At 31.3% G+C, this 27656-nt stretch overlaps 1 protein-coding gene across 1 annotated transcript; it reads right to left on the bottom strand.

Moving 5' to 3' along the window:
• Positions 1-10031: 10031 nt before the first annotated feature.
• LOC114747449 (zingipain-2-like) lies at positions 10032-11789 on the bottom strand. The gene is made up of 4 exons (XM_028935783.1): positions 11681-11789; positions 11279-11569; positions 10592-10656; positions 10032-10205 (listed from the first exon to the last, which is right to left on the bottom strand). The coding sequence occupies exons 1-4, from the start codon at positions 11787-11789 to the stop codon at positions 10032-10034; spliced, it is 639 nt and encodes a 212-aa protein (XP_028791616.1).
• Between the last annotated feature and the right edge of the window lie 15867 nt (positions 11790-27656).

The following is a 27656-nucleotide window of genomic DNA, read 5'->3' as shown; positions in this document are numbered from 1 at the left end:
AATGAGGGCTTGTCTTGGAAAAGAAAACTCTAATTTAGACATTGGATTCATCAACATTGGTGCAAATTATCATTTAATTTATATCATGATAGGAAAAGTTCTAATAGCCCCGTAAGAGTTCCCTTTCGAGCCTGGAGCGGTTATGGAATAACCCTGCCAACAAGTGCACTTCTTGGGATTCAAACTTATGTTCTTTTCCTTACAGGAATGAGGCCGCTACCATCTCAACCAACAGCTTGTTGGTTGAATGCGCCTTATTTAATTGACCAAGATATCATATTAATTAAGATAATTGGCATTAGGTATAATTACATTGAAAGATATTTATAATAAATGAATTCTCTTGATGAACAATGTCCATTATTTAGCTAAGATGTCAATAATTGGGGAAAGCATGAGTTAAGAAACAGAAAGGAAATTAGTAGTTCTAATGCGCACTTGACCAATGATCAAATCGTTTGCGTCTATTCACTTCCCTTATCTTCATTCGTGTTGTGATGAACCATAATGGCTATTTGTGTAATGAGGATTTGCTCGTGTTTGCTTTCAGTTAGGTTGTCCATTTTTGGAAGATAGCTAATCATTAGCTGACTGTTCACGGAGATTTGCTTTTGTTTACGTGGTTCTTATACTATTGGAAGATAGGTAGCCATAGTACTGATATAGAGGTCGTCCTTTTAATAAGGCTGTTTTGTAGTCACGTGCATATGGACAATTCAAAACTTATGGAAAGGAAAGATATACCGTTTGACACGTAAAGTCTCCACATATCACCGTGGAAGTTGAGATTGAAAAACTCACAAGAGGTGAGCAGCACTTAATGAGATATTCTGACACAGTAAATAATGGCATGTTCATGTTGTTCACTTGTAGGACTTTTTGGTAATTAATTATATTATTTCTTTAAAATCTCACAATGATTCTTCCATTAATAAAAAATTAACAGAGAGCACATATATTATTTTGTGTCCTAAGGATTTGCTTTTTCATGCATGTTTGCTTCTACTTTGGTGGTCCATAGTTGGAAGATAGCTATATGTCCACTCCTTATTCAGTTACATACATTTGCTTTTATTTAGGTGGTCCATTTTTGGAAGATAGCTAAGCTAGCTTAGCTAAAATGTAGAAATGGGCAAAAGAAAATGCTTCACTCATTTTAATTTCTGCCAACGAAATCCTTAAGTGATTGGTATGAGTAAATTTAAGGTCTTGGTTCAAGTTAACTTCTTAAATTCTTTTGAAACTAAGGGTCTGTCTGGTACGAAAAAAAATTCAGGAAATGAGAGGGAAGAAAATTTTTTAATAAACTCATTTTAAAAATTTGGAAAAGTGGGGTTAAAATTTTCTAATTAATTTTTCTTATTCTTTTATCTTATATTTTCTTTTCATTAAAATTTTATAACCCCATTTCTCCAATTTTTTAAAACGAGTTCATTAAAATTTTTTTCCCCTCCCTTTCCTTCCATTTCCCTCATACCAAACATAGCCTAACCGTCCGATAAAGTTATACTTAACACTACTTGATTGTTGGAACTTGGAAGATAGCTAAACATGTCCTCAATCTTAATCAGTTAATATTGCTCATTATTCATATGTACGTTAGCTTTCGTTTAGATGGTCCATTCTTGGATGATAGCCAAACAATGTCTCAGGCTCTGTTTGGGTAGCACCCCAAACCATGGTTTGGGGACCCAAACCATGGTTTGGGAAAAATACTACCCAAACAGCCTCCCAGATATTTGAAACCATGGTTTGGGGGAAACCATGGTTTTGAACCCCCAAACCATGGTTTCACCAGAAGCCACCGAAATCCGCTTCTGGCTCCAATTATTGAAGGCTGATGGTGGGCCCGGATCACATGACCGAATAGCCCTGGCTTCAATTATCCTCTGGCTTCAAATTTCTTCCATTCCAGTCAGTCCAAAGAATTCAGAGCATATTTTCCAGTTCGGTCGAAACTTCCTCTCGCTTTCTTCCCCACTCGGTCCACCTCCTACGCTTTCGGTTCCATTCATTCCCCGCACGGTCTTCCTTTCCCCCTTCGGTCTTTCCTCCTTGACAGAACGAGTCGCCGCCCGTGAAGAAGTCGCCGTCCAGCCATGGTTTGAAGGTGCCGGTGAGAGAAATCGCAGCTCGGCGGAAGAAGATCGTAGCTATCAGTTGTGAGTTCCGGCGCTCAGGTTCACTCTGAAGCATTCGACGGTGGTCAGTGTTCCCTGGCTCTCTCTCCGGCGCTCAGGTAAGGTGGCTCAGATCCGGCATTTATCCTCTGCTACTCGATCTCTTCTGTTAATTTCAGTGTCAATTTAGCTCAATTTTCGTTTGAGTATTTGTGGATTCTGGAAACCAGAGCAGCCTCTGTTTCTTCCTCTACGGGCTGCGACGTCGAGTTGTTAACCGGGGGGGAGCTGCGACGTCGAGTTGTTAACCGGGGGGGAGCTGCGACGTCGAGTTGTTAACCGGGGGGGAGCTGCGACCTCGAGTTGTTAACCGGGGGGGAACCGTAGCACGATCAAGGATATAGAAGCCAACCGGAACTAACTGTCAAATACCTTAGCAATTCAATCCATCGAATCCCAATATACCGTCTCCAAACCGAAGTACTGTGAATGGGATTTTTGTGAAATTAATTCGGATCAGATAATGAGAGATTCGAAAACAAACAAAAAAAACTATTTTTGTGGAACCGATATATTAAAGTTGTATTATGTCTGGTTGGTTTGAGCCTGATATATGGTATCTTCGGTTGGTTGATAATCTGTGAATTTGTTTTTGGTTCTGAGATCTGTTTATCTAGCTCCACATCTCCTTCGCCGGACTCTCATACGCACAAATATAGCAAATGGAAATCTGTGTTTAATATTTGTAGTTTGCGGCCCTATAATTTTTACGACCACTCATACGCACATGATGACCGGGCTGTCTAAAATTTTGTTTTATATACTCTGCATTGAACTTGTCATGGCTTGTGGTCTGACCGGGGTAATATTTTTTTTTTCAGTACTGGCTTGGGGTGTTTGGTGGGTGCTGGTTTTGCTTGGTTGATAGTTATTGCTGACGTTCTGCTTCAGTGGTGGGTTGATTTTCATTCGAGGATTCATTTGTGTAGCTTGGTTTATCTGATTTCAGTCAGAGGATTGGTTTTCGGTCTATTCAAGTGACTAGTTTTTCTAGAGACATATATTTGTAATCTTTATGTTTTATTTTTCGTAATCCTGTTTTGAATAAAATTATAGGATGTTGTATTTGTAGTAATTAAAATTAATTTATTTAATTTTTTTCTAGTCATGAAAGGAATGGGAACATAATTCCATTTTATGTTGGATTAAAAAAATTAATTACTTGTTATAAATACAGATTGAATTTCTTTTTGTTTTAAATAATAATGAAAGAAAGAAAAATATTAATATGGTATTCATAGTTGATTTGGATAACAATGACACTTGTTATTTCAATTAATTTTGAGTTGATTAACCTGTGATGACTGAAGAGCTGTAATTGTGATATAGCATAATGGGTAAGAATACGGTGAAAGCTTCCTGGGACCTACGAACCACGAAAGTGTTTATTGACCTCTGCATTGAACTTGTGCAACAAGGGGAAAGAAAAGGTACTAGTTTAACAAAGAAAGCTTGGGATATTCTTGCTGATAACTTTACTGCCAAAACTGGAAGAGTGTATAAAAAAGCTCAATTTAAGAATAAATATGATTCCCTACGAAAAGAGTGGCAGACATGGGATAAGCTGCTTCGTGAGACAGGATTGGGATGGGATACTGAAAGGAATACTGTCAGTGCAACTGATGATTGGTGGGAGAGAAAAATAAGGGTAATTATTGAACCTTTTGATCTTACATTTTCTCTACTTGTTAATGTTTTGTGTATATTTACTGTTTTTGGAATATTTTATGATATTATTAGTGTCTAATGTGCAGGAAGTTCCAAACTACGAAAAATTCAGAGAAAGAGGACTTCAATTTAGGGATCAATTGACTCAACTATTTGGGAGTGTGGCTGCAACTGGACCACAAGCATGGGCACCTTCTTCCATGACACTTCCAAGTGAAGGAACACCGAATGAAGATTTGGAAGAAGGGTCCGGAGATAGTGATGAAATTTTAGGCGCACCAACTGGTATAAGTGGGGAATTTAACACAGTGAACTTCAATGATAATAGTGGAGGTAGTGGAGGCAACACTGAATTGAGGCAGGATACCAGTGGTGGGGGTACAAGCAGAGGTAGGAGTCGACTTAGTAGCTCACTGGGGGTCAGAAGGAAGAGTGAAGTCAAGAAGAAACGCGCATCTCCCTCTATGAAAATAGTGGATGCAATTAGCAAGATTGCTGAAACAAATATTTCTGAGGCCGAGCGTGGAAATGAGGTCATTTCACGAGCAGAAGCTAGAAGGTTGGAAGAAGAAGCGCGTGCTTATGAAATTTCAATTAGGGGAGTCCTGTCTCACCTGAAAACAGTTCCTGAAGTTGTCAGTGATCCTGATTTCTTTAGACGGTGCACACAACTCCTTATGGAACGGCCAGATGCACGAGAAATGTATGCAGCTCTGAAGGATCAGAAGGAACAACTTCTACCCATTTTAGAGCATTTTACTAGGGATTTGACTTGTTTATTATATTAGACAGTTCCATATGTGTATGTTTTATGTGACCAGTGGATTGTTATATGAATCAGACAACTCTATAACTTTTATAAATGTTTCGTAATTTCTACGTAGGAATTCTAAACTTTATGTGTATGTGCACAGGATAAAACGAATATGGATGATGAAATTAAACATATGGAAGAGCATGCTAAGGGACGGAAAAAAAGGGTTAACAAAGTTGCAGCATTGGTTGGTGCATACGCTACTTTGAACTTGTGTAAGAAGCCTCGGCATACAAGTGCTTATACAGGCTGCATATGGGTAAGGAATGTTTTAGATGGCAACTCCAGTCGTTGTTATAACATGTTTAGGATGGAACGGGATGTGTTCTTAAGTCTGGTGGAACAATTGCAACAACATGGTCTAAAAGAAACTAAAAATATAGGGATACATGAATCAGTTGCAATGTTTTTACATACCGTTGGGCATGCACTTAGTAGCAGAATGCAGCAAGAAAGATTTCAACATTCAGGGGAGACAATTAGCAGACATTTTCATAATGTCCTAATGGCATGCTGTAGACTTGCCATGTCTAATATCAAACCAAAAGATCCAACATTCCGGCATGTTCATACAAAAATTCGGTTTGGTAAATACTGGCCTTTTTTTAAACATGCTATTGGAGCAATTGATGGCACACATGTTTCCTGCGTTGTCAGTGCAACAGATCAAACTAAATTTATCTCTAGGAAAGGAACAGTGTCACAAAATGTCATGGCGGTTTGTGATTGGGACATGTGTTTTACTTTTGTCTTGGCCGGATGGGAAGGTAGCACACATGATGCTCGAATACTTGATCATGCCCTCACAACTCCTTCAATGAACTTTCCCCATCCACCTGAAGGTATTTTTTTATTTCCTATATTTTTTTAATATTTAGCTTAACAATAGAAACATAATTTACAATAATTTCATTTTTTATATAGGAAAATATTATTTGGTGGATGCTGGATACCCAACACCGAATGGATATCTCGGCCCATACAGACGGGAGCGTTACCATTTGCCTGATTTTCGAAGGACATCTGGGTTTGAAAATGACAATGAGATCTTTAATTATTTCCATTCAAGTTTAAGGAGTACAATTGAAAGAACTTTCGGAGTTTGGAAAAAAAAGTTCGCAATCTTACAAAACATGCCATCTTATGATTTTGAAACACAAGTTAAAATCGTTTGTGCAACGATGGCTATACATAATTTTATTAGAACGACATCTATTACTGATCCTGGATTCGTTCAGTTGGAAGAAGAAGGTACTTATGCAGAAGATGATGATGATGGGGTTAGATTTTCACGTATACATTCATCAATTCAATCTTCATCTTACATGGCTCAGGTTCGTGACAGCATAAGAGACGAACTTGTTAATTCAATACGAGGATAGTAGTCATGTCTTATTTATTTCCTTTTATCATAGATTGTAATATGTAGTTAAAAACAAAACCTATTACAAATGCTTTGTATCGATGCATCATCTTAATGATTATGACACTTCTTTATTTATATTTCTCTTATTAATATTATGCCTTGTATTCTCAAGCTAATTATTACTTATTTGAATAATTAATAAATTATTTTAAGACGTGTTTATTCTATTTTATCAAACAATAGCATCCCATTTTATGTTTATAATCTTCATGAAAAATACATGACTTTCTGTTTGCAACAAAATAATTCATCTTCTCTAAAAATATTTTTCACTCTTATATTTTATGAATATATATGTGTGGTGACAATTAATTAATTAATTGTATTAAACATCAGAGGTTATTATACATGTAGTATGTTATTACAAAAAGTAGTTGTGAAAAAATGTTATGGGATTTCACGTTTACAATCTTTAAACAAAATTAATATTTTTCTGTTATAAAAAAATCATTTTTCTATAAACATATTTAATATTATGTTTTATAAATATATGTACACATATTAATTATGTATTAATTATATTATCTTATATATTATTAATTATGTTAGTAAAAATTATTTCATTAACAATTTTATTTCTTCAAATCAAAATAAATCATAAAATCTATCCCTTATATAATTATCATATTAACTTATACCCTTTTTGGTCATTTCCACATGTAAAAAGCACTTCTGGTAATAACTATCCAAACACTCTCACTTCTCAGAATCACTTTTTCTCAGAATCTATTCTCCACAGAATCTATTCTCCAGAATCACTTTTCCAAACCACGGTTTGAAGTCATCCAAACACACCCTCAATCTTAGTATCTTAACACCTTAACATAAACTCCATTTGTGGCTACTTGATAGACCCTATCTATATTCTTAATACAAAACACTTTACAAATTTTAAAAAACAAATTTAAAAAAAAAAACAGTTGTGATTCATTTTTTAAATATCTTTTTTTTCACTCTTAACTTAAATGATAAATGGTTTTTTTGGGTCAGAAAATAATAGTGGTTTTTTTCACTCTTAAATATGCATTGAGTTAAAACCTAAACTTCACTTTAAATTTGGTGCTGTCTGTTTGTCTGTCTGTGTGTTTTTTCCCCCCAATTCTTGTTCCTGTAATTGCACATCTTTTGTTGATTATTAGCTTGATTTAATTAAAGTGCGCAAATTTAGTACCTTGCAATGATCTTAATTAATATAAACATTTGAGTAATAACATTCGATTCATTATTATTATATCATTTGTCCAATAAATGTGCTCGCAAAACGTAATTTTTCTTGGTGTAATATTTACTTTCGAGGAAGAAAAATTCTAATATTCCAAGTGGTACAAAAGAAAGAAAACCAACTGAGATTAGCAAATACATAATTGTTTTAAGACGAATATTAACATGGGCCAGCTGAGAGTTAATTTGATGCCTTAGTTTGTCAATATGGTATCAACTACTCAAACCATATAACAATTACCAATTTTTCTTTTTGACAAAAAAGTTGGCTAATTATCAGGATTACACATGTGAACAGAGTTTTTTTTGTTTAAACAATTAATTTTGGAGACAGGAAAAAAAAAAAGTTGTTTTCTTTCTGGTACCATGAACATGTAAACCCATGTTGCATTTAAGCAAGCATCTATTCAAGTGACTGTTTAAAAATGGGCTTCTGACAAGGCTGGACAAAAGGCCTACTATCTCATAGTGGGCTTGACATGTAAGGACATTTATAAAATTTTTGTCTTTCATATGCATATATTTTTTTAAATAATTAATAAATTTTATTTAATATAATTTAAATACGAACAAACATGTCAACACCTAGGCTTAAACCTGGGACCTCATTCAAGTGTGGTGGATGGTGTTGCTATCAGGGCAACTAGCTGTTGATAATTTGATATATATATATATATATATATGTAATTTGAAATTTCAATAATGAAAAGTTTGAAAGAGAGGAGGAAAAGATATTATCTTTAATTAAAAAATAATTATGCGTCACAAACAATTAATAATAAATAAAACTTAGTTTCTCAACATACATGCCATCGAAAAGCAAATCGGTTTTGGAGACATTGAAAACTAGACTCTTCTGCTTAACCACGTGGTGGTCACCTCTCAGCATAAACAAACCCCGTCTAGGATAGCAAATAGAACATATGAAGAGGGACTAATAATTAAAGTGAAATCCCTCCAAGGATCCAATAAAAAAGATATGTTCCTTTAGTCCTATTTATAGGGTAAAAAGAGTGTACATTTTTTGTTCTATTTATAGAGTAATGAGAGAAAATTTTTATATGAATGTATCATTTTACTCTTCATTTGTTATTGTATTAACTTTATTTATATGAAGTATAATATATATTAAATAGGGATAAAGTTGAAAAGTTGTTAAATTTTAAATGAAAGTTAATGAAGTTTAAGATTTTTCTTAGTCTCTATAAAACATGTTGGACGTGACTTATAAAGAGAACCAAAAGAGCATACTATAAAGATCTAATTCAAAATTAACTAAAACTATAAGGACTCCCAGGTATGTTTTCCCTTTATAATATTATGAAAAGAATACATATGGGATCACGAATATGCGTCTATATTTAATATATCCAAAATATAAGATAATTTATGTATAGGTATTTTTTAAAAAAATTGGATTCTTTTTATAGTACAAGTTTTAAATTTTGAATATCAGTTATACCCTACTCCAGCTTATTACCAATTGGGATATTAATGGTTCTAGTTGAAGGTTGAACTTGTCAAGATGGTAAAAAGAAAAATAGAACATTTGGGCGTAATTCTTTAATTGAAACTTTTAAAATAAATTAGAAAGGCATAAGCATTTTTCAAGGAAGGCTCTATAACAAATAGAGCATTTATTCCCAAAGCATACATATACAGTACATCATTTATTTATGCCAAACACACACACACATTATTGTGTTTGGCTTTAACTAATACTATTCTTTTTGCTACTACAAAAAAATTGACCTTTTTGTCGCCGCTGAAAATATAAAAGTCGCTGCTGAAAAATTGTTGTCGTAGCAACCATGGCTAAAAGACACTTTCGGCAGCGATAATTTGTCGCCGCCAAAAGGGACGTTCAGCGGTGACTTTTTTGTCACCGCTGAAAGTGATGCCTAAGAAGAATTGGCTTTACCAACGCCACGTCATCATTATCGGCTGCCACGTCATCACCGCCGGCTGCCACGTCATCACTAGCCACCTCCACCTCATCATCGACCAGGTGCCACGTCATCACTAGCCACCTCCACGTCATTGCCACATCACTCCTCCCCGCCACGTCATCGTCCAAATATTTTCACCTTAAATGTGTCTTCTTCAAGGTTCGAACTTGTGACCACCTCCTTTCGTGTCCAATCTTCTTGCCACTGAGCTAGATTGAATTTGTTTATTATTAGTGTAAAATAAAATATATATTATTATATTACACTTTCAGTGGCGATATTATAAAGTCGCCGCTAAAAGTCAGACCTTCAGCGGTGACACTAACATAGAATGTCGCCGCTAAAAGTGAACACAGTGATTACATCACCTTCCACTCAAAGGTATACTTTCAGTGGCGACAACAAAATATCGCTGCTGAACGTCAGACCTTCAGCGGTGACACTAATAGTTGCCAGTGAAAGTCAGACCTTCAGCGGCAACATTCTATGATCGCCGTTGAAAGTAGACTTTCATTACATCCCTTCCGCTCAAAGGTATAATTTCAGCGGCGACAAAAAAAGTCGCCACTAAAAGTTCACTTTCAGCAGTGATATTTTTGTCGCCGCTGAAAGTCTTAGTTTCAGCAGTGACTTTTTGGTGTCGCCGCAGAAAGTCATCACCTAAAGTCTTTTTTTTTGTAGTGGCCTAGCAGCCATTCATATGGCAGAATCAAGCGTGACAGTGTTTTTGGTTGGGACGATTGGATAGCAATTAACATTGCATACTCCAACACCTAGGCCAGTGTTTCTTTTGAGGAAAAGTAGCCACCAGCTCCCCAGTTGCTTCCCCAGGAGTTCTTCACAATCCAATAATCTTGCCCACTAATTGTACCATATCCCACAATCAACACGCCGTGATTGACAGTACATGGACTAATGTTCCTGCAGGCTGACTCATCTATGATTCCCTGCTCATGTCACAAGTAAACAAAATTTAGCTTCCAATTTATTTCGAAACCTAGTAAAATCCATGTGTGTATGTAATTTCGGTAGATTAAGAAAGTTAAATAAATTAGTCAATTATAACAAAGTGATCTGATGTCCCTATAGTATCCATGCATAACATTAAATTATACATCAGTTTACAAACTAAGTAACTTAGTTTAGCAAAAAATGATAAATATGAAAAATAAAATAGAATGAGGTATATATCACATTTATGACCAAATTTAACCTTAGACTAGCTTTTATATTAAATATTAGAAACGCGATGTCAAGTAGGGAAAAAAAAAACATAGTTGCTCCCACATTCATTTATATAACCAAATCATGAGATCAAATATACATGACTTACATTCTGGTATAACATAAAATCCAGGCCACTAGCTTGAATAAGAGCACTAACGGGCTGCCGAGCAACTGCGCAAAGGAGGGCATCTTAATTCCGATCCGAAACCTACCCACTGACGGCCATCAATTGAAGCGGTTCTGATTGTTTCCTGTTTCGAAAGTGATGTATTAATATATAAATCTGGTAAGAAGAAGAAGATGAAGATGAAGATGAAGGTGTGGCCCATATGCATATAATACTACCTTCACTTCTAAATATAAGAACTAATTAGATATTCAATTCGATCATAAATATAAGATAACTCCTATCTACTTTGTCTTTTATATTTATTTATTTTCTTTTAAAATAATCCCCATGATGATTGCATGTTAAAATGTTTTCATTCTAATGCACATGATTAATAAAAATATTTTAGAAAAGATAACACTTATTTATTACAAATGACTAGCTTAACTAATTTTCTTAATATTCACAAATTAGTTATCTAGCTCTTATAATACCTGCGGTCCATAATATAAGAAGTTAGTTAGAAGAAAATTGTGGTAAAAAACATAAGACGTTGTCATGATAATTAATGTGATCTTTCACTTTTGTCTCCATTCAATATCGGAGAGACAGGAGACAGAATAGTAAAACTTTATCACACACATTTAGTATACACATTGAATGACTAAGAGGTGGTATGAGGACCAGAGGTGGTATCAGTTTTAGAGAGGCGTTGAGGGGGAGAACAGGGAAGAGCACTAACCAGAAAGGCATTACAGGTACCATTTGTGGCTGTGTAAGGATAAAGTGCCTCTGAGGCAACTCCACGATTTCTGATGACATAGTCAAAAGCGGTAGTGACATAGCCTCCTTGGCAGCCAAAGCTAGAAGTATCACAAGATACGAGTTGCTGTTCAGAAAGGCTCACAAGATTTCCTGTGGTCAGTGCATTTATTCCTTCAATGGCTCCAATTGCAGAGAATGCCCAACTAGATCCTTTAAAAACATCAGTTACCATATACATTAGTCACTGAATCTGATTCATTCCATGTATATAAAAGTGGACTTAGATAATTAAAAAAAAAAAAAAACTCAATTTACTCTTACCACAATTGCCTTGGTTTTTAACAGGAGTTACAGCACCCATAATCCTCCAATCCCAGGTGGTAGGTGCACTAGGGCATAACCTGGATTGTTCCATCTTATTATTACCCATTTTGGCTTCTTCTACAGTGGACTGGTCTATCTGAATCTCACCCAAGTGGTTTTGTTGAATTCCTCAAAAGTCAGATCTGCGAACTGGTTCAAACCCAGCATATACTGAGAGGCTGATGATCTCTTTGCGTTCTTCGTCAGGATGTAGTTCAAGTTGCTTTTGAAGATCTCAAACCTCTTCAACTCCTCCTCTTTGCTTTCGTTTTCTTTGTTGTATTCCTTCTGCCACGCTTTGAACAGCTCAAAGACGTCTTCGTTTGAAGTGAACTTGTGTAGGTCATAATTGCTCAGAGAAGAGAAGTCGCCAGGATTGCTACTGAAAGAGAGACATGTCATCAAAGAGAAACAGAAAATTAGAAAATAAAGACTTAGAGATGAGAGAAGCCATTGTTCACTCAATAAGCAATGAAGAGGGCTGTCCTGCCATTTTTGCATAGGTGCGCCTCGTATATATAGAGCCTTCAGAGAAAGAAAAGCGCATGTGAATAAAATGTTTATTCTTTCAAGTGCTAGTCCACAAAATGTTTACGCTTCATATAAATAAATTTTGATTCATGTCAGTGTAAATGTCAGATATGATAGAAAGAAAATTATAGCAGGAGGATAACAATGATCTCACAAAATTGAAGTTGAGTTTTCGTCAGATTGCAAAGTTTTTAATTAAAAAGAAAATTTCGAATAATTTTTAATTGGCACAGTTTTCATCAGATTGTATGTGCTTAGAAAAGACAAAAGTGCACTGTTACTATCCTAATTTTACAGAAGGTTTCAATGTTATCTCTTAATTTTATAAAGTAGTTTTTCACTTCTCTAACCCTAACACCACTGATTTCATTAACTGAATTTTTTTTTGCCAACGTTCATTAACTGAAAATGCTGATGCCACAATTTTATACTTTCCTAATTATATTTATAAGTAACTTTCAACATGTTTTACATCGATTAAGAAAAATTTTAAATTTCATTAACTCTTATTTAAAACTTAATAATTTTTATTTTTATCCCTATTAAATATATATTATATCCAATGAAAATAAAGTCTACATAATAATAAATGAAGGGAAAATTATACATTCATGTAAAAAAAATTTCTCTATGTCCTATAAAAATGATAAAAAATCTATAAATAAGATCATAAGAGTAAATGCTAAAAAATTTTAGAGTAATATTTTGATCAAATAAGTTTTAATTTTTAAGAGTCAAGCTTAATATGTCAGCATTTGAGATTTAGTACATGCATGGGAAAGACTTATGTTGCTAACTATCTATCACATGTACTTTGATGTTTACTATTTTAGTTTTGCTATTTGCTATTCTAGTTTCAAAAATTCTATGACTGTATCAGTGATTTTGCTAGTGCCTAGTTGTCGGTTGGGTTGCCAGAGCCGATGACTAACTGCTGGTGTGGTTCGGGACACTGAAGCTCTGATGGCTGCAACCGGCAACCGGCAACCGCCCCCCCGGTATTTTTGGAGGGGGGGCGAGTACTTCGAGGAATTAAAAAAAAAAGTGAAGGGAAGTAATCTCTTGAAAATATTTCAAAAATATGCCTGCAAAATTTTAAAATTTTAAATTTGGAATTAGTATAAAAATATGTTGTTATTTATTTTTTTAAATATAATCAATTATTATTAAATCAAGAGGTATTTTTTGAGATTTTTCCTATTATTTTTTTTACAATGTTTAAAATTTCAAATAAATGAGATTATTGAGACCTTTATTTGGGATTTTGACATGTTAATGGTATTTTCCCAAATTTTTATGAATAAATGTATCGAATTTCAGAAATTTTTGGTGGTGTTTTCTACATTATATTAATGTTAAAATAAGCATAAATTTTTGTCATATGCTCCCAATTGATATTCAGCAATAATTTTGATCCTTTAAAAATGACTTTTTTTAAAAAAAAATCTTTAATTTTTGGAGATTTCAACCTCTTGAAATAATAATTTTCAATATTTAAGATAAAACAGGTGAATATATATTTTATTTAGATAAACAAAGTAGTTTCAACAATTGAGGGTTGAGCCTGTGCAGGTGTAAATGATGGAGGAATTCAAACCATTCACGTGAAAAGCAACTCACGTTAAATGCGACTTCTGCCAGAGTTAAATTCAACTCCTTATTAAATCTTGTTTTCTTTTAATTTTTTTCAGAATAAAATTATGTAGAAATAACTTGATACAATAAATAACATATGATAACTATATAATATATGTTATAAAACTAAAGGAAAAGTAAATAAAAAAAGTAGGGAATTAGAAAGAAGAGAAGAGAGGAGTATTTCTCATTCCATTCAATTTTTTTCAATATGATACATACCCCTCTATTTATAGATATAACTTTATAACGTTAATAGAATCTACAAATTTCTTAATTATAGGAAATAATTATGGGATAATAAACATAATGTAAGATATCGGAGATAATAGTCAGAATACGAGCATCCACACAAATATTATTATCTTCATAACAATATATTTATTTTTGCTATAAATATTATAATTGTGTGGATATTCATAACATCCAAGAATAAGACTTTTGACCTTTCCACCTCGTATTGAATGACATTGTACCCCATAACTTCTAAAGTGAAGCGTTTATTGTATTTATTATATTTCCTTTAACCTCCATTTGTATAATTAAGTTGTTTAATTCTCTTCTTTATGTATTTGTAACTCTTTGGAGTTTGGAGTGAGTCTTTAATGCCGGGCCCTGTAAATAGACGTACATTTGGGACCATGAAATGTGATAAGAATCATTCCTCCTTTCTCTTCTCTCGTCTTACTCATATCTCTTGTACCAAATCTTTCTTGGATTTCCCTTATTTTCATAATAGTTTTTCAATTGCTGGCAGTATATATTTATTTTGCTGATTACATCAATATATAAATATATAATATATATAGTATATAAATATATAATATATCAGAATAAACCTTACTATCCCCTTTTTCTTACTCTTCAAAATTAATTATCAATATATCAATACATAATATACATATTCAAAGTTACATATTATTTTCAAGCCATGAATGTTCACTACTACAAAAAAGATATTTAACGGCAGTCAAAATAAGTTTTTCACGATGGTTTTAAGAATGATGTCTATACCATTGGCATAAAATATATAGGATTTCATGGTGGCTGAAGAACCCCCGTGGTATATGATTTTTTACAACTGTTATATAATATCCGCCATGAAAAGTTTTTTTTTTAGTTTACTTTTATCCTATTGATCAGGATGGAACAGGAGAATAAAGCTATAAAGGAAGGGGTTTGAGAATCAATCAACTAGTAACTTCTTATTAGTTAAAAACATTCTGATGGAGCAAGCGTAGATTCTTTTCTGCCATAATAGCATCATTTTGCTTCGCTTTCTGCTACCAAATCAAAGCTACTAAGATTTAATAAAGGTAAAATCAAAAATTCAGATCCGATAAAATTCATGAATTTCAGGCTGTCAAACCACAAAAACTATGAAACCTATGGAAAGAATGGAGAAGAAAGAGTGAAAAACTCACAAATAAGAATGAAGAGGATGAGGTGACAGCAACAGCGACAGTGACAGCAATAGCTACAGCAACGGTGATGGAAGAACATGGTGGAGATGATAGAAGCAAATAATAAAGGCCAGCAAAGGTAGGACGAGAGAGAAAATTGAGTAAGGAGGTAATGGGAGACTATGAGCTCTGATTTTGAAAAGTAAAAACTATTATGCGATGGATAGAGTTTTAAAATTCTAATAGACTTTTTAAGGTAGTTACTTTAAAAAAAACTGCTGTAAAAAGTTTTTTTTTTAGGACGGTTATTTAAAAAACTGTCGTGAAAAGTATTTTTAACTACAATTTTTTAAATAACTGCCGTGAAAAGTATTTTTAACGGCTATTTTTTTAAATAACCATCGTGAAAAGTAAAATTGACTTCCTTATAATTAGAAAAATGCACCGTCATGTTTTTTACAGTGTTTTTTCTGATAACTGCAGTAAATTAGCATTGTGAAAGCTCTTTTTTTTTTCTTGTAGTAATGATTATAAGTTATATTCAACATCACATCTTAAAATTGGCCAAAAAAGAAATCTCATGTTAAAATTTAAAGTGCATACATTGCACCTAAAAACATTTTTAGATTCAAATCCAAGTTTTAAAAATATTTTAACTGGAAAAAAATTCGTAAAAACAAATTTTATTATCCAGCCGCTTGTATAAAAATTTTATGGGAGATGGTTTTTTTTTTGTGAATAAAAGTTTAGATGAGTTAGGTCCTGGGGGCTCACAGGGCCATCCGGCTAGAGTATGCTTCCAGACTCAGAGAGCGTTTGCAGAGGTATTTACAGATCGCCCACTAACAAGGTTCTCACATCAGCAGTGAGATTCAAACTCACGACCTTATGGATTATGAGCTGACTCCTTACCAATTGGATCAACTCTTATTAGTGTATACTCTAAGAGATAGTTATTAATAATAGAGACATAATTACTTACACGGTATTTGGCAGCTTTGTGGAGGCGAAAGATGAGGCATTTTCTGACAATGGTAAATTCTAACAATTTTACTTGTAAATTTATGATATTTTAGTGCTATTTTAGTTTGACTGATAAATCTGCATTATTATGTGATGGGCAAATTTGGAATTTCGGAGAATAAATAGCTTGTGAATTTGATCCTTAAAAATAATTTTCCCACAATAAAACGGATCTTAAATCAAATTAATTAGTTTTTTTTCAATGAAATTACCATTGATCTTAAATATTAATATTAATAAATAATACAATAATTATAAAGTCACTACTTACAAGCTGATAACCTCTTCCTCTTCTTTTTTTTTTTTTTTCCTGGATACAAGCTGATAATCGTTCATTCGTTTCTTGAGATACCAACTCGTCTTTGATGTGCCTTCTTTTCCTTTCCTGTAGTTTGTTTTAATTATATCCTTATTGTTTTACATGAATTTTAATTATAGTTTCAGATAACTGATAAAAAAACTACAAAAAATCTTATTAAAAATCAGGTAAAATCTTATAAAAAGCAGTACTCCTCCTGGTTCAAAATATAAGCTAACATTAATTGAGGGGATTGGTTTTTTTTTTTTATAAGATAACATTTCAAATTTGTCTAACCATTTAATAAATATTTTTTAATTTTACCCCTAACATATATTTTTAATTTTTTTTTGTTATTGATGGCATTAATTATAGAAAGTTGTTGGTTTATGAGGCATAGGAAGAGAGAAAAGTGTTTAAACAAAGTGAATAAAAAAGATAAGTTTCAATAAATAAGAACATATTTGGAAAATATGTATGTATGCCTTACATATTTATTGTTTTAAATTGTTTTTATTTTATTTCTTGATAAACGTAAATGAGTTAACCTTAGCTTATATTTTGAATAGGAGAGCGTACCTAGTTAAAAATTATATGAAACTATAAGAATCAGGAAGCAAGGAAAAAAAAGTATAGAAACGTAATTAAAAGTCAAGTAAAATTATAAGGACATGGATATTAAATTTTCTTTATTCTAAGGAAAAGGCTGATTTGTTCCTGTGGTAATCATTTGAGTGACATTTAAGCTCTTGAACAATACTCGCTAGTTTAATTGATATGCGCCTATATTGTTAATAAATGTCATTTAAATTTTTACATGCAAATCATTTAAAATCATAGAAGTCTTAATTTGCATTATTAATGAACAAAATTAAGAAGGATGTTTCAAAATAATATCTTATCAAAGTTTAAAAAATTAAAAGCAGAAAAAGCCAAGAAGTTGCAAAAATATGAAGAGGAGGAAGGATTTGTGATAATCAAAAAAGAAAAAAAAAAGAGAGTAAAGATTTGTGAACGTGCATGAGTTTCACATTTAATCCCCATCGGTGCATGTTTTTGAAATTGTAAACATAATACACTATCCATTCTCTGAGTTTCAGAAGAATCTCTTGTGGTCCGTCTCATGAGAAAGGGCCAAACACAGTATTACACGTGTCCTCACCCTAAGTCCTTATTGACACAAATGCGAACATGTTTATATTATTGACCAAAACAGGTATTAAAAAAAGAATTAGTCTTTCATAACAAATTAAAGTTTGCATCCCTAATGATATATGTATATATTTATTTTTTGACAATATTTTGAACACATTATATCTAATAAGAAGATATCTATACTTATAAAAAATAGGGATAACTAATTTAGATATCCTTATAGTTTTTATCAATTTTGAATCAGGTCCCTAAGCTTTTTTTCCTTTTTAGTGAGTCCTTTAATTTTCTGCTGTTAAGTCCGTTAGTCCCTGTGGTTAGAGTAAAACAAACACTGTTAAAATCTCCATTAGCAAGCAAAGCTGGACATCTAAAACACCTTGCCCATCCCTCCCTTCCGCCATAACTCAAGCTCTGAGACCACGCTTCCCCCCTCATTCCTCAATATTTTCTCTTTCACTACTATCTTCCCGACCTCACGGCCATTCCTTCCCACCTTTTCAGCCTTCTGACAACTATACAGAGTAATATTTTTCACAGGTCAGCGATTGGAATTGTGCTGATTGCTGTTAAAATTAAATGCCCCCAAAGCATCGCATTCCTAGCTGTACCATCAACCTCTAAGTTAAGTTTCAAACAAGAATTTGATAAAATGCAAAGGTTCAATATGCCAAAAAATTTTAAAATTATTTGCAGCCAAGTGTACAGAACATTTCGTGAAGAGTTGAAGTTGAACTCGTCATTCATAAGAAAAAAAACAGAAGACAAACCTTTTGATAACAACATGATTTTCTTCCTTTGTTTTTTTAAGATAGTTTGAAGTGAAAAACGACTTGAGGGATTCCTGTACGGGGTAATGTTTTTTCCTGGCGAGCCAAAGGGTATCACTTCTTAGTGGAAAGCATTTTCCTCTCTATCGAATGAAACTCTGGTCTGTCACTAAAAAAGCAAGAAACTTCCCAGTCATTCTTCCTCTATTTCCAAGCTTCACTTTAACAGGGAAATCTCTATCCATTGTGCTTGCTCCGTTTGTGGCGATCCCAGGCGAGACGATAAAGCCTCATTTTTTAACATAAAAAATATATATTATAAGAAGAGGTGGAGGAGCTTGGTTTCAAAGCTTGGGATATGATGGCAGAGACAGACGGACATGATTTTTCAAAGCGAGAAGATGTTTCAAAGCTGTGCTCACTAACGGAGATTTTAACGATGTTTGTTATAATCTAACAGTAGGGACTAACGGATTTAACGACAGAAAATTAAAGGATTCAATAAAAAGAAAAAAAAGCTCAGGGACTTGATTCAAAGTTGATAAAAATTATAAGGACCTCCAAATTAGTTTTCCCTAAAAAATAATACCAATAATAGTTGAGGTATATCTTCTTTAAAGGTCTTAAAGATTCTTTGTTCTGCGGGGTTATACCATTTTTAGTTTTTAAAATTTAAGTTTATTTTGGTTTTTTTTGTAACAATTTTATGTTGGTTTTAATTTCTGAAATTTAAAATAAAAAATTTTGGTCCCTAAAATTTAAAACTAAAAATTTCATTCCTTGAAATTTGATTTCATTTTGATTTTATTTTGGTTCACCTAAAAAAATTTTGTCTATTGATTTCAAATTTTAAGAACCAAAATCAAAATGAGGTAAAATTTTAAAGAGTCAAAATAGTATTAATCCTTTTTTTCCCCCAATAATTCTTTGTCGATGAGACTTCGTATTGGTTCATTTGCTAACTTGATGTACATCCCTTCACTGGTATGATTAGACACGTTGAAGTGTACGTCAATAATGGGGTCATCGATGGTAAAAAATAGGGGATAAACTACATGAATTAAAAAAGAATTAGAGAACGTAATATCACACAAAGGGCCTACGGTGGGATTAGCACAATATAAATATAATTTCAACGGGATGATTTTTAAATAAAACTGGCAATGAAGAGTTTTTTTTAAATTTTAAATTTTGTGATTTTTTTTAATGAGAAAATTTTAAAGAGTTTGATTTTAAAAATTAGAAAAATGGGGTTGTAAAATTTTAATAAAAATAAGATGTAAAATAAAAGAATAATAAAAAATGATTAAAAACTTTTAATTCCACTTCTTCATTTTTTTAATAATGAAATTCATTAAAAAATCTCATTTCCCTTAGACTAAACAAACAGTAAATCATATATAATTAATGTATGCAGAAATGTTTTTAGTTGTTAAATATTAGCTTGCTGAAATAACATCCAAAACCAAATCAAAAATAAGGTGCGGAATTTGCTCTAACATAATATTAGGTGTTAAGATAAGTAAATTAATGAAAAATAAATTTCTTTTTCTTCATATTGTTATATGGAGTTGATATATAAAATCAGCATCGATCACGTAACTTTGTATCTGTCGACGTGCGTGCTTTCCTTTGATTCGTTTTATTCAGTTAAGTCTTTTACTTCTAAAATTGAAAAAACTAATTTGTTTCTGTGGCAATTATTCGTTTATTTCAGTGACATTCAAGATTGTCACCAAGATTTTATACAAAAAATCCATTTATAAATTGTCTATGTCTTTTACAGTAATAAAATTGACAATGTCCTTTCTTTTGTTATTGTATGCAATTTGAGCAAACACACATATACAAACATGTCAACATTATACTCAAATCTTAGACTTCATAAAAGCAGTGGATGGTTTTTTTCTTTCGTACAAAATTTTTTTAGATGAGTTGGATATCGAGTATTTAATTACCATTGCCGAGACATACTTCGATGCTCAAAAAGCGTTTACATGATACTTATACATTGCCCACCACAAGATCCATCCATTAACAATGAGATTCGAACTCACTATTTTATGGATTTAAATAAAAATAATTTATAATTATGCAAGTCATTTGCTGTAATTAATAAAATTAAGATGGATGTTTCAAAATAATATCTCATGAATGTTTGAAAGATTAAAAGCAGAAAAAGCCAAGAAGTTGCTAAAATATGAAGAAGAAAAGGGAGGATTTGTGAACGTGCATGAGTTTCACATTTAGTTGCCATGAGTACATATATTTGAAATTCTAAAGGTGGTACATTGCATCCATTTCCTGAGTTCCAATTTTCAAAGGAATCTCATGTGGTCCGGCTCATGAGAAAGGGCCAAACGCAATATTACCGCGGCGTGGCACCTCTCCATTTCTCTTTCATCCATTTCTCTCCACCTTTCTAATTCTTACCCTTCATTTAACCTGTGGCGTAAAAACTACTGTGTTTTAGTAACATTTGAAGGGAGGGGTAACAATGGCCATGAATTTTTGTTTTAATGACGATGGCATTTTGTTCAGAAAAAAAAGAGAGTGGATTAATGCAATATTTTCAGAAAGTGATAAATTATATTGTTCTTATAAGACCCGATGGACAAAACCTTGCTATAAATAATACTCGTAAGTTAGAAAGAACATTGTGAATTTTATCCGGAAAAAAAAAAAAAAGAAATTGTGAATCTGAAGGTAATTAAAAAGGTGGGGAGAGAGAGAGAGAGAGAATAACGGGGGAAAAGGAGGAATGAGTGGGGAGAAGGAGGAGAGTGAGTGCGCGGAACAAAAACGGAAGCGACAGAGCTTTTGTAGTGTGTGATGTGAAGGAATTTAATGTTATGTGCCTTTGCGCTTTTTTAGCCAAAGGGTGAGGATTACGAAAGAGGAAGCGAATGGATAAAAAACAATGAAGGCCCCGCGTCGGATATCACGCGGTTCCCATCGTCTGTCCTTCTGCTCAGCTCTTGTGTATACGGACGGGTAAGTAGAGTCTTCACTTTCTCTTTTCTCCATTTTTATTTCAATTACTTCTATATAAAATTGAGATTTTAACAGTTTATATTTTATATTTATAAAATTATAAATAAAATGTTAAATTTTTAAAAATAAATAAATGAAATCAAATAAAACAACTAAATTTTGGTTATTATAATTCAAAATAACAATAAAAAATATTTTATCAAATTATTTTTAAAAAAATGTGAAATCTGAACTGTTAAACTTTTAATTTTAATAGTTAAGATGGAAAGTGGATGGGAATGGAGAGGAAGAAATGGACGAGAAAATTATTGAGGTCAAAATCTTGGAAAGTTGAATGGGTTGATTCTCACAATGTTCCCATATTGAATATTTGATAATAATGATAAAATATTTCTAAATGTTAAGAATTAAATTCCTAACGAACTAATATTATTTTAATGCTTTAATCTTAATACTATTAAAAAAGTGATGACATTGGGATCTTAAATGGTGATAAAATATTCTTAAATATTAAGATATTAAGTTTAGTTTTCAAAATAAATATGATTGTAGACATTCAAGTTTAATGATTTTAAGGTTAAAAGAAAATTTTAAAAATATATATTTTAAAATTAAAAAAGCCGAACTGAAATCTTTATAAATTAAATAACTAAACGTATATTTAAAAAAAAAAGAAAAAATATAAACTCATCCAATTGTTCGCATCAAGTGTGCGGACAGAGGGTTTGCGGTGAGATTTGCACTCTCTAGATGCAGTTTCAACAGTTCAAATTCAAATTTAAAAGTTTCATCTGATGATTTTCAAAGAAAAAAATTATTATTTTAAAGAATTGACAATTAAGAGAATGTTTTATTTTAGATTTTATACTTTAAAATAAGTTACATTATTTACAAAATATAAAATATGCCGCATATTCTTTAAAAAGAGTTTGTTTGGTGTGAGAAAAACGGAGAGGAGGGGAAAAATTGTAAAGAGTTTAATTTAAAAAATTGGAAACATAGAGTTATAAAATTTTAATAAAAAGAAAACATAATAAAAGATTAAGGGTAATTAATTAAAAGCTTTTAACCCTATTTTTTCAATTAAGTTTTTAAATCAAACTCATTAAATTTTTTTCCCCTTCCCTTCCCCCCATTTCCTTCCTACCAAATAAATAGCAAATTGTATATATAATGTATGGTGAAATGTTCTTAGTTGTAAACTTATAGCCTTGCTTAAATAACATCCAAAACCACATAAAAAATAAAGTGCGGAATTGGCTCTAACATAATATTAAGTGTTAATGTAAATAAATTAATGAAAAAGAAATTTCCGTGGACATATCAACTTGCTTTTGTCCACGTTATTTCACCTAGGGTTCCTGACACATTCAAGAGCCATATGAATATATAAGTGTTTTTTCTTTCCTTTCTAAGCACAAATATCTTCTGAAAATAATTCTATTTGAGATACTATTATACATTAAATATGGATTCCTCTAACAATGAGAAATTGGAGGCTTATTCATGTGTGAGATACTAAAATTAATCCAGTTGGTATGTAGAAGTACTCTCAGTCTGCATGAGTTTTGGGATCTCCACTTCCCAACCTGTCCATTTCTCTCCACTTCCCATTTCAAAATCATAGGACTATGAATAGAATGTTTAATTTTTTTTAAAAAATAAACAAATAAAATTAAACTATTAAATTTTAGTCATGGTAATTTAAAACAATAATAAAAAATATTTTATAAAATCATTTGATGTAACATGAAATCTGAACCATTTAAATTATAATCTTAATAACTGATGTGAGGAGTGAATGAAAAATGAAAGGAAAGGGAAGTTGAGAGAAACTTTTCTCATGAGTTTCATATTTGATTCCCAAACGGTTGGCAATTTATGTCGTGACGTACAAATTCTTTCAGCGGTCCCCTACAGCATTTTTAATTTTTATCTCAGTGCTGGTCCAAAAAAAAAAAAAGCATTACAATCATTTCTCTATCTGCCTAGGAATAATGAGATAAATACAAAAATTATTTATACAAAAAAAATTATTGAGGTATACCTTTGGATGGTTTTCCTCTTTGGTTATTCTGCCTGATGGAACTTAACCTCCTATTTGCGTAAAATGAAATACACATTCTACTCTTTTGATTCTAAATATAAGATCTTTTTTGTAGTATGTATAAGGGTCTTATATTTAATACTGTACTAAATTACAAAACCTTTTGAGTCTATCCGATCATTTTTATAAGGACTCCCCCTAACTTTGCATATATAGATTGATTAGTTCAGTTAAAATTAATTGAATCATTAAAAATTTCAAGTAATATCAAAAATTTATCAATTAGACCATGCTGCTTAGTTTATCTTGTCATGTAAAAATGATAGTTCGAAACGAAAAAAATGAATTTAATTTCAGTTTAGGCCTAAAGAATCTAAAATTTCAGTAAAAAACCAAATTTTCATTAAGTAATTAGATACTGATATTCTGCTGACACTAAAGACTTTTGTTAAGATTTGAAGCTAATATTTTTTTGGCAAAGTATAGTTTTAGAGTATTTGCCTTAGTCAAAATTCTAATTAGCTTAATCTGAAATTAATGGATTAATCTTGTAACTTTTCAAGTTTTGTTTTTTTTCCCATTCTTGTTTCAAAGACATTGTTTTTGTTCACTGCAGGTATTCTTTTACCAAGGTAATAATCATATTCAATGCATAATTTGACAAATATAGGGTCTATTTGAATTAACGGTAAGAAAAAAAAACTTATTTTTAATTTGACTTTTAGAAAAGTAAGATTGGATAATGTGATTTGTATTTGGATTAATTTTTATAAAAGTTAGTTTATAAAGTAAAAAAGTTATTTAAATTATGATTGAATAAGTAAGTTTAATTTGTAGAATGAGCGAAATGGATATAATTTTTATTAAATGATTAAAAATATGAATTTATAAAATATAATAATTTTATATTATTATAACAGGAAAAATTTAAATTTAATGAATAAAATATATTTAAATTAGAAATCATAGTAATGTAAAAAATTCTGAACTAAATAATATCACATAATTAATTGGATAATATACTCTGCATAATTTATCTAAATATAAAATAAAAAATATTAAAAATTAAAAATATCATCAAAACTATTAAAAATTATTTTCACTTAAAAGAATATTAAAAATAAATAACTAAAAACTAACAGGGAAGCATAGAGAATGTATAATGAGAAGTACCAAAACAACATAAATACTCCTCTGATCCTATTTATAAGGCAGAGAGAGAAGATATTTTTTGGTCCTATTTATAAGGTACTGAGAGAAATTTTTTATATGGATGTATAATTTTACCTCTCATTTATTATCGTGTTAACTTTATTTACAATAGGGATAAATTTGAAAAGTTATTAAATTTTAAATAAGAGTTAATGAAATTTAAGGTTTTTCTTGATCTGTGTAAAAAATGCTGGAAATGCCTTATAAATAGGACCAAAGAAGTATAAGAGCAAAAATGTCTTTTGATTCCAAAACGCTGTTTTTTTTTTTACATAAGTCATAAGTAAGTTTTAGGTGTTTTTATAATTGTAAAAAAGCAATTTTGACCAATAAGTAGATTGGCTAAAATTTATGACAAACAACTTTCAAATTTACAAACTGAATTATCATACCTAAAAATTAGTCCTCTTCTCTCAAAATGCCTTACTAAACGGGCTGATAAACATCTAATGAGAATTCAAATCTTAGGCTTACTTTTCATTTTTGTCATTGACATCAATTCATAAAATGTCCAGATTGCCCTCTATAATTTCTTCCCCTGCCTTGATCAATGTCCTAGCAATATACCACACCCGGACGAAATTAGGAAAAAGAATCACCATCAGTAGAATATCCAAAAATAAGATTAAAGTCATCCTTATCAAAATAAAACAAGTCAAATTTACAATCCCAACAAAAAAAAAAGGAAGGAAAACCTGCATTGAAATTAATTACTCCTTTGATTCTGTTTATAAGGCACTTCCAACATGTTTCATATAGATTAAGAAAAACCTTAAACTAAGTTAACTCTTCATTAAAATATAGCAACTTTCCAACTTTACCCATGTTTAATATATACACATTTAAAAAAAAAAAACTCTCTACCCTATAATAAATGAAAGACAATATAATACATTTATGGGAAAAATTTAATGAAATGACTTATAAATAGAACCCAAAAATTTTTTCTCTCTCTATCCTATAAACAAAACTAGAAGAGTATAATAAAAGAGAAAGAAAAAAGAAAGACATAATTTATTCACATCACAATTCACAATCGATAGTATAGATGAACAAGAAACGCATATTTGAACCATAGATGATGGGGTATTTTAGACATTTCATCACTTATCTCCCTGTGTAAAATATCTGGTACGTTTTTTCTCTTTATTATATGAAGTTCAGGGATTTTTGGGGGGGGGAGTGGAAACCAAATCATGACCTTAAAAACAGTTTTATGATATACAAAGTAAATATATAGAAAAATTTATTTTAATATGCAAAAAAATACTTTTAAAAAATACTTTTAGGATTATCCAAACACCCCATTACGTGAAAACATTGAGCGTGTTTTACTTGAGCGTGTCCGGTTTGGCGTGTTTTTTCCTTCGTTTCATTTTCTGACTTTTCTTCTTATCAAATGAAAATATAAGTTGTTTTTATTTGGGAGATATACTTATGCCATTGAAAAATAAGGGTAATTGATATACAACTCTGGTCCCATTTCTGAATTAATTTTAATATTTTGTACTAAAATTAAAAATTAAAAATATGCATAATATTTAGCCCGTATTAATACATCCTTGAAAAAGTTTCTTACTTTTTTTTTTGGCCTGAGAAAAAGTTTCTTACTTTCCTGCATTAACTTTCAGTAAGAGTGAAAGGGAAAAATTGTACTCCCTTTAGTTCTAATTAAGTATAAGGAATAAATGCGTGTTGTTTTCTTTCTTCTTTCTTCTTTTTTTTTTTTTGTAAATTACCTCTTTTAATTATTTGTATTAGATACAACTCTTTCGATGGAAAACCCTATACATGTTAATTAATTGGGAAGAGTTTAAGAAAAAAAGTTATAAATTTAACACATAAAGCCAATTGACATTTGATATTTAGATTAAATTGAATCAAACCTATCTATTTTATATTAAGGACCATTAATAATAATAAACAATAAATGTGAACAACAACAAAAATGTGATTATTAACAGAATTTAGTAATGGAACTTTTATTTAACAGCAAAATTACTAATGGAGAAGGGAACCTCTTTTAGTGCTCATAATGAGATGAGTACTACACTAGAGTGAGATATACTGTTCAAATACAATTTTAACAATTTAAATCTAAAATTTTTAATCGATAATTTTTAATTTAAAAGATTATTTTTTTGAAAAACCAATCGTTATGAATGAGATTACTTAAATAGAAGGAAAAAAAATCTCACCGAGGGAGATTTTTTTTTCTTTTTGTAATTTTGGCGGGATGGGTGGGAAGTGAGTTAGGGCGTTCCAAGACATTAGCTTGTGAAAAGCTTAATATTAGTTGTGGATAGGATCTAATGGCTGCCAACAAGGGACCAAAGGGTATGATACAAAAAGTAAGAGTGTTTAGTTCTTTATAATATTGATGAACATGCTATGAAGTTCTAAATAAGGAACATAATTACTAAAACATCCTAATAACAACAAAAAAGTAACAAGTTTCATGATAATAAATGTTTACTGTTTAGTTGTCATTAAAACTTACTAGTAATTATTTTTTTCTTAATTAGAACCCTATTATAATTCTTCCATAATTTATTGTCTCAAATCTTCTAATAAAAATGAGAAGATTGATTTCTTTATTTGTCCGATATTATTTCTCTCCAATTTTAAAAACTAAAAAGAAAAAGGCCTAGTTGGTCAAATATTACAAAGAAAAGGGAGGATTTCTTGAGGGAAAATTCATCTTCAAATCTTTATAATTTTGTCTGATGTTTAATAAGATTTTTATAATTTCATCTAATTTTCAGTCATATCCATTCAGTTCTTTTTTCCCTTCTTATCATGCCATTATAGTTTCATTTGATTTTTTTCTAATCACATATAAGAACCTAATTAAAACTAATGTGAAATT

The sequence above is a fragment of the Neltuma alba genome, unplaced genomic scaffold (assembly GCF_004799145.2).
Source record: "Neltuma alba isolate B1F8T4 unplaced genomic scaffold, ASM479914v2 tig00005313_pilon, whole genome shotgun sequence".
Classification (NCBI taxonomy): Eukaryota; Viridiplantae; Streptophyta; class Magnoliopsida; order Fabales; family Fabaceae; genus Neltuma; species Neltuma alba.
The sequence above is the reverse complement of the archived record's forward strand: the minus strand, read 5'-3'. Positions and strand labels throughout refer to the sequence as shown.